This window comes from Poecilia mexicana, unplaced genomic scaffold, assembly GCF_051168715.1.
Source record: "Poecilia mexicana isolate PSO_F unplaced genomic scaffold, ASM5116871v1 scaffold_8, whole genome shotgun sequence".
Lineage (NCBI taxonomy): Eukaryota > Metazoa > Chordata > Actinopteri > Cyprinodontiformes > Poeciliidae > Poecilia > Poecilia mexicana.
The window spans coordinates 1,382,314-1,401,321 of NW_028263377.1; the positions used below are offsets into that span (position 1 = coordinate 1,382,314).

General features: G+C 37.1%; 1 protein-coding gene across 1 annotated transcript in view; it reads left to right on the forward strand.

The window, feature by feature from the left end:
• Positions 1-8,232: 8,232 nt before the first annotated feature.
• aoc2 (amine oxidase copper containing 2) overlaps positions 8,233-19,008 on the forward strand; it is a 30,961-nt gene continuing 20,185 nt past the window's right edge. Inside the window, exons 1-3 of the mRNA XM_088008002.1 lie at positions 8,233-9,851; positions 14,850-14,968; positions 16,910-17,076. Coding sequence (XP_087864128.1) covers positions 8,279-9,851; positions 14,850-14,968; positions 16,910-17,076 — 1,859 coding nt within the window. The 5' untranslated portion in view covers positions 8,233-8,278. The remainder of the gene's footprint in view (positions 9,852-14,849; positions 14,969-16,909; positions 17,077-19,008) is intronic.

Here is a 19,008-nt window from a genome sequence, read left to right on the forward strand (position 1 = left end):
TTGTTTATCATAATAAATGCAGTAAGTCATTGTAAGTCTACATACAAGTGATGCCCCATGTGCTACTGACAGGAGTTAAGCTAACCTTATAATTTAAGCTAATTTTATGTCATAAACTAATGTTTGCACACTGACTGGAGTAATTTTATATTAGTTAACATGCTAGTAGTAGCCCTCATCCTACTGGTAGGATCAACATGCTAGTCAGTCATTATGCTTGTCTATCATGCTAACATTAGCTTGATAGAAAATAAACATTTTACCTGTTTTTTTTATTTATGTTTAGCATATTGAATGTAGTAAGTCCATGTATGTCAGCATATTTTTAATATCACACATTCTAATGACAGCATCTATGGTAATAGATTATAGCATTATAACAAATTTTAGCTTATACACTAATGTTTTGCATTCTGAATGGAGTAATTTTATGTTAGTCAATATGCTAGTGATAATCCTCATCCTACTGGTAGCATCGAAATGCTAGTCATTTGATATGCTAGTAACTCTCATGCTAACATTATCCTTGAACCTAAACTAACAGCTTATTAGCTGAAATGCTAATAAATGATTTGATAAATGATTTATTAGCTATGTTTTTTCATAGTCAAAGGATTAAGTCAATGTAAATTAAAATCCTGTTGATACCACATGTGCTACTGATAGCATTTAAGCTAATTTTAGTATAGACACCAATGTTGTCATCCAGAACAAAGTAAGTCCATGTTACTCAACATAATAATGATACTCCACAAGCTATTGACTACATTTTAGTTCATATTAGCATTGTTGCTAATTTTCAGCACCAGAACACACTCTTTGGCAGATCGCTTTTAAATTTCTTCAGAAATGTTCCAGTTTCAGGATATTATACTGCAGCATGCTGTTTGCTTCATCGTATTTCAAGATTTTTATTCATAGACTTATTTCTGAGTGATCATTCTGCTGATGCATCTACAGCAAATCAGATAATGTGTCAGTTATGTCAGAAGGAAAGAAAAATTAAACATGTAAAAATTACTATTTTCAACTGAATTCATATTTTCTATTTGCATTCAAACTGTTAAGTTCTTTAGGAATGCTTGTGTTCATCTGAGCTGTTTATACAGTGTAAATTAGGTATGATGTTTTCCACATCAAGCGTAATGAAATGAAGTTCCTTTAAATTGTTTTCTGTATTAGTCAGGTTTTTTAATTGCTACTTTGTAGAACATAATTCTATCCACTCATTGTTTAGCAGTGTTCTTGGATAATATTCAATGTAAGAAAGTGAAAAAATGTGTCCAAAACTTGTAACCATTACTGGATTCTGTCTTGTTGTTATGTGAATGTTATGAATTTAAACTCTTAAACTCCCATATAGTGACCAATATGTGAAAACATGGAAGATTTGATCAAAACTAGTAATGCTCACTTTTTCTTCCCATGACCTGTCCATCCTCTTCCAACTTATACTCCATCTGTTTCACTTTCTGTCAAGATTATCTCTAATGTGGGCCAGCCGCCCAGATTTATTTATTCCTCCCTGGTAGTTTCACGCCAGAATCCTCCCCAGTTACTCACCTTCAGGATCCTTTTCTCAGCTTGCCTCTCTCCTGTTCCTCTGGGTGTGTGTTCCTGTTTTCCCCTCACTGAGAGAATCCTTCCACATCAAGACGATTACATTGTTCTTAGAAATAAACTCTTTAAAATGCACTGTTGTCCACCTGAGCAAATTGTGCATGTGGGTCAGAAGTCTACCTAGAACCACAACTCTGCTATATGTGGAAAACATTAAGTCACAAGAAAGAGAGAAAATCTCAAATAATTTTTCTATAAAAAAACAGACATGACAAAAGTACAGCACACTTCAATAACAGAACATGAAACATAAACAGAAGCTATCATTTAGGTTTGGGCATTTATTGTATTGTTTATCACTTATCACAACAAATTTCATATCAAAATAAGAATTTTATTTATTGTGATGAAATTTATTTTGTGATGATAAATTCCAACTAATAATGTTTTAAATCCCCCTCAAACTGCCCTTATTGTCGGGATTGATAGTTTCACTATTTTCTGCACTGTCTGTACAATGAAAGCACCAATAAAGACTAATAAATTTGAAACAGAAAACAGTTTCTGAGTGCAGTTTAGTGATGCAAATAATGCTTCTTTATGTAAAAGCTGTTGCATAAAGAGGCGTTACAAATGGAATGTTTTTCAAGAAAAGTATTTGTGGTTCTACAATTGCTGTCACAAAGTTACAGCCTTATAGTTATCTAAAAAAGAAATAAGGAATGTTTTACTTTCACGTTTATTGTATTGTATAGTACTGCAAAATATTATGATAAAACCAAATTCAATTTGCCCACCCTACTGTCATAACCTGTGTTGTGTGTTTAAGAAAGTTATGGTATTTGATCTGAAATGTCTAAGTGTGACACAACCCAAAGCAGAATAAATTCTAGAGGAGCAGGTACATTTCTGCCGTTAATATTCTGTAACACTGACTGTGAATCCCTACAGGTGAGAACATTCTCCCTGTAGTCTGTCAATAGTAAGATAGGTCAACGTTTTACACTATTTCTAGATACGTTTGGAAGAGGGAAAAGAATGGTGTGAGGAGATTGCTGTTTCAGTTGACCCAAAAAATTGTATAAACATGCATGAGTATTTACAATGTCCAAATGGCTAGTGTAAACAGACATGCCCTTAGTTTACATATTTCCATGTGGAAGGTTTTGAAGAAAACTTAGCAAAATATGGCCTCTCCTGTTTTTTTTTTTCACTGATCTTGTGCAAGAACATCTTGAGATACTTGATGAGATTCAGGAAAAGGCTTGCTATAAAGAAGTTCGATCTTTCTGTAACAATGCACAGATATTTTTTCTGCATCTGTGTATCACAAGGTTGTGCTCTGCTGCAGAACTGTGACAACATTCCAAATGTTGGTCCTCCTCTTTTTTTAGCATCACAAATCCAAAGACCAAATAAGGTGCTGTGTGAGATAGCAAAGGAAGCAGTTGCGAGCGTTAAGAAAGGAAAACTCCCACCCCAGTATAAATATCTGAACTCGTAGCTGTTCATAAGAATTTTGATCTGTGACTAGACTGAAAAGACAGCATGCAAGTTCTGGAAATCCATAAGAGGAAAAAAAAATTAAGTTACAATAGCCACAGAAACAAAATTAGAGCATAATTATTCAAATACATTTTATTTATTTATCTCAAACATGATAGCAGAACAAAATCACACACATGAACACGAAATGCAAAAGACATATTTTTTGTACCACAATAATCTTATGCTCAAAAAGGACAATGAACTCCTGCCCCATAAATTCATACCATGTTTTCAGATGGATAGCTCAGACATAACCACCAGCTGTAATAAAACACAATAATTTAATTCATCAACTACTTCAGCTATTGCTAAAGTGTCGGTATGCATTTATATATATATATATATATAATGTTTTTAAAATATTTGTTAAAAATGTAATTATGTCATGAAAATACACTGCCTGGCCAAAAAACCCCACACAAAACAACAACAAAAACAAGTCACCACCTAGACCTAACTAAGCAAATAGGTACAAACGTTTGATGAAATAAAACAGTCCCAATGTACATGTAAATACATGTGCATTTATGCATTATGTATACATACATGTCTATGTATGTATGCATTAATACATAAATGTACATGTAGTCACCTGTAGACACGTGTAAATACATACATAACATATACACAAGCATATTTTTATACACACACGCAGGAGTCACAGGAATCCAAAGAATGAATTGTATAAGCAGAATTGCTCCCAAGACATTCATCTTTTCAGAGTTCAGTTGCTGGTCACAAGAAATTGGGAAAGTTATTACCAAGCATGCACAAAAAAATTTTGCTTTCTTTTGCTTCTTTTGTCGTGCAATTTACATCGCTGGACATTAACTGCAACAAAGGCAAATTAATCTCGACCTTTATTTTGACATAAGGGAGCAATAAATAAAGACAAATTTAAAGGTATTAGTTGTATTTTACAGGTGATCTGACCTAACTAAGTATTTCAACAGAAAGCACTTATAGCTACAATCAAACTATCTTCTACCTAGTCATGTACCAATGACTCTGGGTACATGCACACGGAATAACAATCAACAATCAAGCAAACACTTTCCAAACAAAAAGTTTTACTTGCAAAACTTTTCAGATGATACTTGAAAGATGCAGAGAATTGAATCTATGGCTGTTAGTGTAATGAACAGGACTCTGTTTCCTGTGATTTCTCTGTAAACATCACACAGCGTGAATGATTTTTAAGACAACTGAGTGAGTTTGTTTGTCGTTATTTATTCCCCCCTGCAGGAAAGAGGTGAGAGGTAGGTTGCTCTCCATCGATCCACGATTGCTGGGGGTGTGGTATCACCAGCAGTCAGGTGGGAGGCAGGGTACAACCTGATAATTCATCACAGGACAACATGAGAACACATGAGCATAGCGAGAAAATGCCAACTTCATCCAGAAAGAATGATCCTATTTATCAAATAGTGCATTAAGTTCAGTTCACTTTCTTCAGATTGTTTAAAATATCTAAGGCGGGGATGCCCAAGTCCAGCCTTCAAGAACGCTGGACTTGGCCTTCAAGAAGAGTTGCTTAAACCAGATGCAGCAAACATGTTAATTTTCAGTAGCTGAAAATGTAAAATAGAATGTTAAACACTCTCCTCCACCATTAAACTTCATCGTATGCCTGCAGCTGGCCTGGCAAGCTTCTCAAAATAAGTCACTATGGTAACTTGTGTGTGGTTGTTTTTGTGACGCAACAACAGCAGCAGCACAGATCGAAGAGCAGGAGTGAACTTAGAAGAATGTTTGACCCACAGCTGATTTCTGGGAAAAATGATAGGTTTGATTGATCACTGACTGGGAGTACATGAGGTGCAGTACGCAGATGTAACTAAGTAAAGCTGATTGTGGATAATGACTGAATAAACACAAAGAAAACAGGAAAACAGTGGTTAAGCAAAATCTACCTAGCACACAAGTGAGAAGAAACATAAATCCCAAGAAAGAACACAAACAAAACACAGGAACAACAAAAACCCAGAATCAAAGCAAAGAAAGCAAATCCAAGTCCAACAGATTCCCACACTATTTTATATGTATCAGTGATGGAGAGTGGACCTCAAAATATATTATGTGTAAAAGATGGTGGAAACTATAAATTAGAAACTACACATGCAGTTCAATATAACTAATTTTGGAATAAAATTCAAAACAATTGACTACACTGTAAAAAAAAAAAAAAAAAAAAAGTCCATAACTTCCATGGTAAAAAAATCGTAAAATACCAACAGTTTCTGACCGTAATATCCAAAACATTTTATTACCATACAAAAATACATGGAATTACCGTAAGTCAGCACTGCAAAGTAAGTCCATAAATCTATACTAAAAAATGTAAAAAATGGTGAAATAGTTATGATTGCTGACTGTAATATAAAAAGCACTTCATTACCGTAGAAAATACACGGAGTTACATGTAATTCATTCCATTTTGGAGTTATTGCAATAACTCCATAAACATATATTGCAAGTGATTTCTAAATGTAGAAAACACAGAAATATATTGTAAAAATCTAAGTAATTGTAAAATTCATCGAAAAATATTGTAATATTGCCTGCAGCTAATTACCCTAAAATTAACAGAGTTAATCAGCCAAAATTACAAATTTTGCTGATGTTTAATATCTATGATGCAAAACCATAAACCAGACTGCAAAAGTAATTTACAAAGATTAGAATGCTGGTGTGATACTTTGGTTTCTTAATAATTACATTTACAATGCCTTTGATATATCAAACTTAAATCTCAAAGGTAGACCAGGTATCAAACTGGCGATCCACCGATTGCAGGGCAAACTCCTACAGCCGACGCCACCATCATTTATGAGAGTTTGATTAAATTATGTATTTGGGATTATTTAATTTTATGTCGACCATGGATTTGCTATGCATTTAGAGAACCGTATGTGGTAACACTTTATTTGAAGGGGGGTGAATAAGACTGTCATGACACTTTCATAAACATGACATAACACCTGTCATGAACGTCAATAAGTCTTCATGAATATTTATGACTGTTGTCATAAAGCGTCATTCGGTAAATTATGACACTTTTAATACAAAGTTGACATTATTCAAAATGTTTTTGTTATGACAACTTGACATTAAAACCAAGGAATCATTACTGTTTAAACTTTACCTTTAATAACATAAAGTTACTTCATTTTTAAAGTGCAATCATTAATACTTTTATAACAAATTTATATCAGTAATGATTTCTTGGTTAATGTCAAGTTGTCATAACAAAGACATTTTGAATAATGTCAACTTTGTATTAAAAGTGTCATAATTTACCGAATGACGCTTTATGGCAACAGTCATAAATATTCATGAAGACTTATTTATGTTCATGACAGGTGTTATGTCATGTTTATGACAGTGTCATGTCAGTCTAATTCACCCCCCTTCAAATAAAGTGTTACCCTGTGTGTTAGCCCCTGCTGCTTGGACGAAGGTGAAGTGGGTAAAGGGCGATTCCACATAATTTTTCACAATTGTCAGCATCTTTAATTTACTCTAGGGTAAATTACTTGGGCTATTATTTACTTGGAGAAATATATTTAGCCAAACACACCTGGACCCTAAAAGCAACATTTACTTCCCTACCTGGCCTTCTCTGACTCAACACTTGCTGGTCTCTCCATTCTCATGCTCTGATCGTCTCTAGCAGCTGGAGGAATCAGTGAGACCTACAAGCCTGTCCTGCTTCAGCTGCACTCTGCTGGTCATACTAGAATGGGGAATTAGGAGAACACCAATTTAATTTAATATCATAACACAGCAAAAGGCATATTACATCTAATTCGGAATAAAACTAAGTACAAGACACACACACACACACACACCAAATAATAAAAAACAGAAATTATGTGAATATCCTCCTTTGGCCTGTAACCTACCAGCTTAGTTTTACATTTTACATCTGGAAGAAAATATATATATTTAAGAGTTACATTGCCTCCCCTCATCGACAACACTGATTATGTGCTTGGTAAATAAATCAGCTGAACAGTCACTTGATGTGTGGTGCAGATTAATGTGGACCTAATAACATTGGTGCAACGATCCGCTGTTTTCCCATTTTAGCTTCCAAGCTTCCATGCTAGTTAATACACACACACACACACACACACACACACACACACACACACACCCACACACACACACACACACGGAGGATTACGCAACAGTTTTTAACACATATTTCCTCCATATATATTTGGTATTTTCCACGCGTTGTGACTGTTGCGTTGATATATTCAATCCAAAGCAAGTTGCTGTACTTGCTGCATTTTTAGTTGCAAAGTGCCGTTTATAATTTATTATAAAGTGTATTTGATAGGGACAGACACACATCGACATAGACAAACTGAATAAAACAGCAGTCCCATGTTTGCATCATGGTGCAATAGCAACAGCTAATTCGCAGCACTTGTCCCTAGTTGGGCTTTTTAAAAAATAACTCTAAAAATTGAAGTGATAATCATTTAAAATAGCACAACATAATGTATACAAACAGAAAAATGTAAAACATCAAAAATGGCTACAGTTCTGTTTTGGACATAACCAAAGTTTTGTTTGATTTTTGAACGTACTAAAACTGGTTACAGACTTTAAATGAACAGGAAGTGAGTTCCAAACTGCAGATCCTCTCACAGACAGAGCACTTTTTATCCAGTTTAAAACTGGTTTTAAAGTATCCCAAATGATGACCTGTTTACTGATGTAAAAACAGTTATGTTACCCTTTCGTTATATTAAAAAATCCTTAAAGTAATTTTTCTGAACATCCAAAATGTGTGTGAAAGCTATTAGTAAGCTCCTACAAGTAGTATTTATAACATAAACACATTGTCTCCTTGAAAATGAATATTTTCAAGGAGAAATTTGCAATAAGATTCCAAATTTTATATAGCATGTTAGAGAGAGACAGAGAGACAGACAGACAGAGAGAGAGAGAAAGAGGAAGAGAGGGAGAGAGAGAGAGGGAGAGAGAGAGAGAGAGAGGGCATTCCAAGAAAAAAGGAGTGTCAAGAGGTTGAGGGCCCATGTGGAAAGGGATGGGTTACATTTTGAGACACGCCTCTCCTTTCCCACACTATTTAACTACCACAGTCCTCCTCCCCTTCAGAATTCTTGCCTGTCTTTTCTCCACACTGTGTGTAATGGTAGAGCAGAGGATGAACTCCCTTGTAAAATGGGCGCTCATACTTTTTGGACTGTTCTCAGTTATTCTCAACATCGTCCTCATAGGCATCCACTCGGGAAGGAAGCCCAAATGTTCGGGCCAGCATGTCCACCAGCTGAAAGGTAAACACGACGACCGCAGCCTGGTGTTTGCTGATCTCACTCAAGAGGAGTACTTGCAAGTCCAGCAGTACATGCTTAAACAGGGGGAGCTGAATATCTCCACCAGACAGACCACCATGCCGTCGGAAAACTTTTTATTTCTAATTGATCTCTCACTACCAAAGAAATTGGAGGCTATGGCGTACTTAGACAGGAAAGGCAAAAAGCCAGTGAGAGAAGCAACAGTGGTGGTCTTTTACGGCATGAAGGGCCAAATCAAGGATTATGTGGTGGGGCCTCTCCCCAATCCGGCATACCACAGAGATGTAACGCAGGAAAGATACAAGATGGAATTACCTATCACCAAGCGTCTGGTTACTATTGGGGAGTACGCTTTAATGTTTAAATTTTTTGACACCGAGGTCTTCTCTAAGTTAAAGAAACTCCTGAAAGAGAGTTTTGGTGTGGATGGGGAAAAACGCTTGAATGCCTTTGAACAAATGCCCCGTGGGGTTCAGTCAGGGGACAGAAAGACTTGGGTTTCCTTCTTCAGAGACATGAGCGGCATGTACATTCACCCGGTGGGCTTCGAGGTGCTGCTGAACCATGAGAGCACAAACGCATCTCAGTGGAAAGTGGAGAAGCTGCTTTACAACGGGGAATATTTTAACACGGTGGAAGAGCTTAAGATGAAATATGATAATGGGAAAGTGAACAAAACTGTGTACAAGGAATCTCCTGACTATGGTTCTTTAAAGCCTAGAAAAAAGCCGCTGCAGATACCACCCCAGCAGTTTTATGCAGAGGGAAAGCGCTACAGTATTCAGGACAACCACGTCTTGTACCTGGACTGGAGCTTCGCTTTTGGACTTAGTTCTCTCACAGGTATGAGAGTGTTTGATGTGAAGTTTAATGGTGAAAGAATCGCCTATGAAATAAGTGTGCAGGAGGCGATGTCGGTGTATGGTTCAGTGACACCAGGGATGATTCTTACAAAGTTTTTGGATTCAAGCATTGGGATTGGGCGCTTCGCACATGAACTAGTTCGTGGTGTCGATTGTCCTTATAACGCTGACTATGTCGACACATACCGGTACATCGATGTCCCAGTTCCAGTCAGGTTCAGGAATTCCATATGCATCTTTGAGCACAACATGGGTCAACCCCTGAGAAGACACTTCGCAGATTTTTTCCACAACAGTTATGGTGGGATGGTGAACAGCGCGTTAGTCTTCAGAACAATAACAGCTATAGGAAACTATGACTACATGTGGGATTTCATCTTTTATCAAAGTGGATCAGTAGAAGCCAAAGTGCATGCGACTGGCTACATCTCATCTTCCTACCTGGTCAACGGTAATCTGAAGTATGGACACCAAGTGGCAGAAAATGTCCTCGGGAACATCCACACACACTTCATCAACTTCAAGGTGGACCTAGATGTGGCAGGTAAGCATCAAATTATTTAATGTCTTAGTGACCTTTGGAAAATAGTGCTCTGTTAGCTATTCTCTTTACATGTGCAACATATGGAAATATGAATAAACAGTTTTTCTTATTAGGTAGAAAAAAAAAAATTCTCCATACAGTTTTGGTAAAATTCAAATTAATTCAGTTGAAAAAAATATTTACTTTTTGATTGATCCTAGAGGTAAATAAGTAAAACCATCCTAATTTAAAACAAACATTTACCATGGTAATTGTTTGTAAAAAAAAAAAAAAAAAGTATGACCTAAAAGTTTTGTCAATGAAAAAGAGAGTTCCATTGATCAGCGAACTACAGGGTGATTATTAGGTTAATAGATTTCCCCTCCTATATATAGTACTCCTTTTATTTCACACAAATCATTGAACTTTTTATGCCACCAAGCTGTCATGTGTCGCGATTAATGGGTAAAAATCATTACTGTCCTAAAACTGACAGAAACTAAATCATGCTATAAATCATTTTACTGTTTCCTCTAACTTTACATCTGTCAGATTCCATCTCTATAAATGGAATATCTCAAAATTATTCTTACCACTCAACAGTGTTGTGGTACTCGAAGTTGGTCTTGGTCTTAAGACCGGTCTTAAGACCATTTTTTGATGGTCTCGGTCTCGTCTCGGACTCGACCGCATTTGGTCTCGGTCTTGTCTCGGTCTCGGGCGCTGAGGACTCGGCATTTTATTTCAAGACCAGTCAAGACCGCAACTGTGAAAATATCACTAAACGTACAGCACACTATCTAGTTTATTTGTTAACATCTTTGTTTTCAGTGGATGCAAAACGCACCGATTAAAATCCAAGCAACTACGTGTTTCTGTTAGTCCCCCCACCCTCCCCACCTTTTACTCTCCCTCCCCCTCCCCTCCCCACCTTTCACTCGCGCGCGGCGCTCCAGGACATGCGCAGTGGTTTCCTCTCAGCGGCAGAAAATGTTTGTCTAATCGTCAGTAATGGAATATCGCTGCATAAATAGTAAGACATCTGATGGCCACAGCTAACTCAGCAGCGCTTCACTTTCACAGATGGTGGAGACAACGTCTAACTTTTTTCGTCACTTAGAAAAGTAGCTCAAAGAAGGTAAGCTCCGTTAATGTGATGTTATCAAAGCTAGCTGTACAGAGACACATAAGCATTTGTGATGAAAAATGTTATCACTCACTGCGCTGAATTATTGTGCGGAGGTGTTGACTGACTTGTCGCATATATGGGACAACGCTATGTCCAAAAGTCTGCAATATAGTGAGGTGACATTCAGAAACAGTCGATTCTTCTCCATGGCTCTTTATTTATTAGATAGGACTGGAGTGTCACTCACTGAGAGCCGTTGTTCTATCAGATAGCCATACGCTGTCAGGATAGCATAACATGCATTAAGCATTAAGAAATCCGACCGTCAGAGGAGTTGTCAGTTCACCATACGCAGCAAGTTATGATGAACATAAGTCATTAAATTGTTTTCAATGATAACTATATAGATATACATGTGTTGTCATGGTTTCAAAGTGTATTTAAAGCAGGGTCTGGCTGCAGCTGGAGTCAGCTACAACACGCGCCCGTGTAAAACTCACTTAACCGCTAAGTCAGGATGCCATACAACTGTTAATAACAAAGTGTATGATGATCTACGTCATGATTCTATGTTGTTGATTAAATGAAATCTTATGGTAATGACGTGTCTGACAGATATAGCCGGTGTTCTATCACATAGCCATACGCTGTCAGAATAGCATACATGCAGTGAGTACCATGCCAGCGCATGCGCATTAAGTCCGACCGTCAGTGTAGTTGTCAGTATACGCAACAAGTTATGACGAAAATAAGTAATTAAATTGTCATAATATGACATAATGTGATAACTAGATGGATATACAGGCGTTGTCGTGGTTTCAAAGTGTGTTTAAAGCAGGTCTGGCTGCAGCTGGATGCCATACAACTGTTAATAACCAAGTGTATGATGATCTACGTTATGATTCTATGTTGCTGATTAAATAAAATCATATGGTAATGACAGCGTATGCATGTCTGAGCTAAGCGTACGACTATCTGACAACGTATGCTGATCTGACAGAACACCGTGATCTGACCTGACAGAACACCCGTTCTTTGTTCTTGTAATGCTCTGTGTACACTGCATCATTATTTTATTTTATTATGTACGTTAATATTTAAATTAACAAATAACTAAAACACAAGAACGAAAGAGCACGCAGAGCATGCACATTGCTCTTTGATTGTTTTTGTTCAAAGTGGCAGCTGTAATGTCTGCCATGGTGTCAGACTACCTGGCTTCATGTACTGGGAGAGAGAGTGAAAACAGTCATGATGAGCGCCTTCTGTTTGGTTACTTCTTGCTTGTTGCTCCTTGGTCAGTGTTCATAGTTGAGCGTTATTTACCGTCAGGGCATTGCCTCAATTGCTATGTTTAATGGTGCAGACAGTGGTGGCTTCTTATATGAGCAATATGGGCAAATGCCCAGGACGTTATGTTTTTAGGGATGGCACGAGACCACACTTTTTAGCACATGTATTAAGTATTTAATATCTAGGTGTTTTATGGTAATATGGATCTTTCAGATTATTTTGAGAAGCAATTTCGATCATATTTTACATTTTATTGTGTCATGTAGCGCGGGCCGCTGGTCTTGGTCTTGACTCGGTCTTGACTCCCCTCGGTCTTGGTCTTGACTTGGTCTCGGACCCCAAAAGTCTTGGTCTTGTCTCGGTCTCGATACACTCTGGTCTTGGTCTTGTCTTGGTCTCGGGTTAGGTGGTCTTGAACACAACACTGCCTCCCTGCCATCCTCTCTTTCCCCCTCTTTCATGCTCTTCATTCCCAGTCATTTTAGGTTTGGAGTTTTGTCATACTCTTTCCATTTTTGGAGGCTGTGCTTCATGAGAAGTTCAAAGCTTCTGGTCTGTGCTGCACAATATATCAAATTCATTGTTACTATATCATTGTACACAACATCTATATGCAATGAACTTCTAGCCCTGCGGTGGATATCTTGGGCTTTGTTTAATAACGTAGCCCAGCTTTAAATTTAAGAGACAAAAAGTGTCAAAAGTGAGGGATCACTTTAAACTAAATAAAGAAGATAACAGCTCAGAGCGTGTTCTGTGAAGCTGAATTGATGTTCCACTATATCACATCCTCAATGCTGGAACATCTCAGCAGGAAACATTTGAGTTGAATGTGCAGCACTTCTTCCAGTCTGATTAACTTCTGCATGTTATTTTCTTTTATTGCTCACCAGAGTGAACTACCTACTCCTCTATTTAGACTTGAATAAGTACATTAGCATATTATCAATATCAGGGTTTCCCCCAGTGTATTATAAGTTTTTTAAAAAGTTTGCATTTTTTAAGATTTTATAGTTGGTGTTCAGAAATTAATCTTCCAATCACACACAATTCTCAAGTGATATTTTTAAATTTCCTGTCAACATTAAATACTTTTTAACTCAAAAATACAGAGAGCTGCTGGATGAATAGCGCCCCAGCCACCGGGCTTAGCAAGTTTTCTGGGGGAAATCTTGAATATGCTAATGTACTCAAGATATTATCATTATCTCATGCATTCTCATTTAGTTTGATATGTTCTGTATGTATTGTAGGCTTATTAAAAACATACCACAGAAGCAAGACACTGACATGATTGTCAACCATGTATTTTGGGTCAGGTTGGACTCTACCTATATATCTAAATTCTAGTAAACATTCATGACAGATCAAGCTGTTCTGCAATGTATGAGCTAAAGTTTATTCTGAGCATAATTACGCAGCATTTTCTGGTGACTCATGCACACTTATGTCACTGTCATTTCTTGTTTATTTTGTATTAATCTTATATATATATATATATATATATATATATATATATACATATATATACACGCAAAAGACAATAGGCTGGAGACGCAAAAGACAACAGGCTCCCAGACATGTACAAAATAAAAAAGGCGTGTCAGATGAAGCCCCGCTTTGATGATTGTGTCGTCTTACTGAAAGTCACGTGATATAGCAAACAATGCCTCGCATCACATCGGACATGTCACTGCTTCATTGTATGTGTCAATCCCCATTTCATCAGCAGTGTCTGAAAGGAAGCCAGTAAGAAACAGGAAAACCTCTCCAATCCATCCCAGTGATTCCTGTGTTATTTCCTGCTTTAGGTTGGAATACTTTCAACAAGGCACCTGTAAAAAGAAATGAAAAGCTGCTGTGAAGCTGTGTACTTTTTCATGTTAAAATGGAAATATCGACACTGCTGTTCTTTCTTAAGTAGAACAGTGATGCACAGTATGTAAACCATTTCATTATTTCTACATTTGCTGTGGACAGGACTAAGCTTTGCAGGGTGTCTCTACAATAGGCAAAAAAGGAATTGAACCTGTGGTTATTTTTCAGTAAATGGAAATCTTTCAGATAGACAAGACATTGACATATCTGATGAACTCATTTATACTCAGATGAGACCAAAGCTGAGTATAAATGAGCTCTGGTCATTTATACTCTTCCACATCAAGTTTAGTGGAAGAGTTGGTGTGCATATCACCACAGAAACACCATGCCACATGGGAAATCTGCAGCAGTAAACATAATGGTGTGAACTGTCTTAAAGCGTATATGGCCAGCCTTCAGATAACTGAAGGACAATTACTGGATAAATGTAATGTAATTTTTCTCATAATATTAAAAATATTTCTGTTATGGCGTAACTTATTTTCCTTTATCCTCCCAATATTCTATCTAAAATGTCCTTTGTGGACTCATTTGCTTTGATTTCTTTGTATGTGTGGATTATTTGGGACATATTAGGAATGTCTTTAATAAAACAAAACCCTGACATCTTCAGTACATATTTGACCCATTGCATGAAACAATTCTAAAAAGTAAAAATAGTAAATGCAGAAGCATATTTGTTGGGTTTTGTTGTAATATCTACTTTTCCTTTTCAGGAGTGGAGAATGTATTTCAGGCCAAAGATATGGAGTTTACCAATGTTTCTTTGCCTTGGATGCCTGATCGATATGCAATGGTGCCTCGGCTGGTGGAAAAGCAGTTCAGAACTGAACAGGTTGGTACTAATTTTCCTCTGCTAGTCTTCTATGTTTTTATTTTATTTAAAAGAAGGTCTGCTTTTTGATGCATAGCAATACTGTGGCAGCTTATAGGGTGCCACAGTATTGAATCCATTATATCTTTGTAATACTACATTATGCAATAATGAAGTATTTTGTAATTCTTTCTCCCACATTATGAAATAACATTATTATAAAATGTGGAGATGATTACAAAATGTGAATCCTGTTGTTTTTAGGAATAATAATTAGGCCTGTCACTATAGGCAATAACTTAATTCTTCACATGATAAATTAGAACAAACTCAATCATTTCTATTCGCATAACTTATTGTTTTTCTCTTTTATTTCTTTCTGCCAAAACCTGGATGACAAAAGTCTTCAGTCTGGTGCTTTGGTCTCAACTAAACATTTTCTGAAGGACAATTTTGTTGACAGAGACTATTGAAGACTGATCCAAGGAACTTAGCTGGAGAAGCAGACTAGGCAGAGAATACAGGAACATATGAAAACAAAAAATGAAACATGACAATTAAAGGATACCAGAACACAAATGAAAGCTAAAGAAAACCAAAACATGGATACTAGAACATAACAGGACTGAGGTAATGGGACGATAATCATGGTTAGAACAGAACCCAGAAGAGGAAGATTAGGATAACAATGAATAGACAAGATCAGGCATGAGAACAAGATAAGAGACTAACTGAAACAAAAATGTAACTTAAATAAAACACAGAGAAACAAGACACGACACCAGCTATACATAGCTGTCAAGTTTCCCGTTTTTCCAGAAAACTACTGTATTTTGCCTCCCTTTCCCAACGTCACCCTGGTTCCCCCCACTCTGACAATAGAATCTAACAGGACTGAGGTATTGGACTTGATAATATTTCCCGTATTCTCAAGTCCAAAACTTGACAGGTATGCCTATGGCTATGAACCCAAACTTACAGATAAATAAGCAAAGCATTTGAATAACAGAAATGCATGGAACATAAAACCCCATGACAAAAACACCAAACACCCAGACAGCATGATAATTTCAACCAGAAGAACAAATAGTCTAGCTAGCAAAGTAGCAAGAATGGCTGCAGTTATTGAACCACCTGTCAAAAGTAAATGTGGAGATCCTGTTTCCGCCTCCCAAATGATCACAGATCAATTTAAGAAGCAGAGCAACTTTAAAGAAAATGTGGCCATATTAATCCTCAGTTTGGCTTCTGCAAACATGACATAACACATATTATGGACATGAAGGAGTCTTCACGAATATTTATGACTTTGGCATAAATATGACAACATATTTATGCTGCCATATTTAAATATGAGAGGCTGGACAGGGAGGGTGATATTATGTTCTGGGTTGTTTCAAAGTCTGTTTATTATTCTGTGTTCATTTGTCTCTTTCTTTGACTAGATCAGTCTTGTTTGTTTTTTTAGTTGAGACTTTCCTAATGATTCTAGTTTATATCCTTGTTGCTCTAGTTCAATTATTTCTTTTGTCTAGTTATTCTTTAGTGTTAAATTTATTTCATAGTCCCTTGTCCCTCTCCCTCGCCCCCGTGCCACTTTTCTGTACGTTTTTGCAAGTTTATGTCGATAATGTTTTTATTAAACATTCTTCATTTACTCAATGCCTCTGCCTTTCTGCATTTGGGTCCACAATCAAATCGCACATCATGAAAAGAGCAGCTTCAGTGGAAAACACTGACAGTGGGCATATTTTAGAATTAATTGGTAGGCAAAGGCTACTGTGTACTTCATGACTGTCACATATGCAAACTGAATGAATTGAATGAGGAACTGAATCTCCATAGGATGCCGAACTCATTATTTTGCTTCTCACTCGTAAATCTCAATTTGTTTGTAAATCTGCACATGCCATTTGTCACATCTTGGATTTTGACTGTCAGACTTCTGGAACTCTTCCACAGGAGGCCGCCCTGCGTTATGACACCAAGATACCTCGCTATCTTCACATCGCTAGCAGGAAAACCAATCGTTGGGGTCATCAGCGTTCCTACAAATTGCAGGTGTTTAGCTTTGCAGGAGACCACCTACCAGAGAGCCAGACTGAAGAGAGATCAATGTCCTGGGCCAGGTAGGAATGAACAAATTAAATATAAATAAAGGAAAATCTATGCTATGGTCCAGTTACTACATTATTACTGTTCAATGTGGTACCTGCTTCTCACTTATTGACTGAGAATTTATTATTAATAATTTAATTATTAATATTTATTAATTATAGTCATTATAATTAATACTTCATCAGTCAAACATTGACTTTTTTCAGTCAAACTTTTTTTTCCACAATTAATCTGATTACAGTCCAGCAGTACAAAATTTGAATAAAAAAATAAATAATTGCAAGTATCCTTGCAATTATTTTTGCAATCTTTTGACCAGGAATGTACATATATGTTATAATCCTTGGTTGTGTGAGTTTTGTGTGCCATTTTTGTTTTTGTCTTCACCACATTCTGACATGTTTGTTTTAACATTTCGAACCCACATGCAGAACACAAATCAGGAAAAGAGTAATCAGTTTTAAGAGGTTTATTACAAGCAGGTAAGTCAACGGCAGGGTCTCAGATAACCAATAGTGACAAAGAACACTGGAACGTCGGGGCACTGGGGTGCTGGTTTGGTCAGATTTAATTTGTGACACTTGGAATGTCGGATGGATGCTTAATGAAGCTGGGAGACGGAGACGGACTTCAGACGGACAATGACAGACTCCACTTCTAAAGGTTCAATGAACCTAGGGGACATTTTCTTGGACATGGATTTTAAATGTATGTTTTGTGTGGATAACCAAACCTTCTGACCAGGTGAGTACTCCGGAGCAGGGATCCTTCTGCAATCGGCAAAGCATTTGTTTTGGGCTGCGGTATTATTGAGTGCGTTGATGGTGGATTTCCAGATTTTTTTGCAGCAACGAATGTGGTTTTGGACAGCGGTAACAGAAATGAGGTCTTCATCCGAGGCGAGAAGAGGAGGCTGGTATCTGTTAAGGAAGAAAAATTCTAAATTGGTTAACTTTGGAAAAAGTTTGGCTCTCTCTCTTCCTCTGGATCCCAGGTCCTCTCGGCGGGCCACGTGTAGCCACAAAGAAAACAACAATGCGTGTTGACGTCACAGAATTACAGAATTTAATCCAATATAAGACAATGCATAAACTTAGAAGTAAGACAATGCACAAACTTACACCAGAAACTGCAGAACAACGGAGACATACATTCATTTACCTGACATAAATGGAAAGAAGGAAAGAAAGAAAAGCAAAGACGTGCAAAGACATCTTTGGAGAATTGCAAGGGCAAATCTGATTTGTTACTTCTGTGTAGAAAGTTTTATCCTCTTGTATTTAATTTATTCAAATAAGGCGTATCTTTGCTCATCCAACCAGGAGCTATCTCTGACCCTCTATCTGAAGCCTAAAACCCCTGCCGTGTTTACGGCCTTTCACAGATGAGTGTGAAAAGCTACAACTTCCACTGTATTGTTTTCCCACAGACAAAAGGCAGTTCAAACGATCCTAGCAAACCATCTGCTGGAACTACAGGTAAAATAAAGGTCAAAGAGCCAGAATACATTACTAATTTCAAAACCACAATTAGGCCATTTGAATCAAGACATGTTAAGTTTTAAAACTAGCTTATTTTAAATTTATTTTCTCAACATATCCTAGGGACACTTCAAAAGGAGACAGACCAGTAGCAGCAGACATGTGACTATTGTGTGCGTATTGGACCCATGGCAGGAACTGACTCCAATCAGATAGATTGCTAGACGTAAAACAGCGGAGGACTGACTCAAGTTCCTGATTCATTCTTTCAACTTGGCCGTTGGACTGAGGGTGGTAACCGGAAGTCAGCATTACTTTAGCGTCGAGAGCGGTACAAAACTGTTTCCAGACTTGTGATACAAATTGCGGAACACTGTCTGAAAGTATCTCAATAGGGGGGCCACGTAAACAAAAAATATGTTTGATTAATAGCTGAGCAGTTTGAAATGCAGTGGGGAGTTT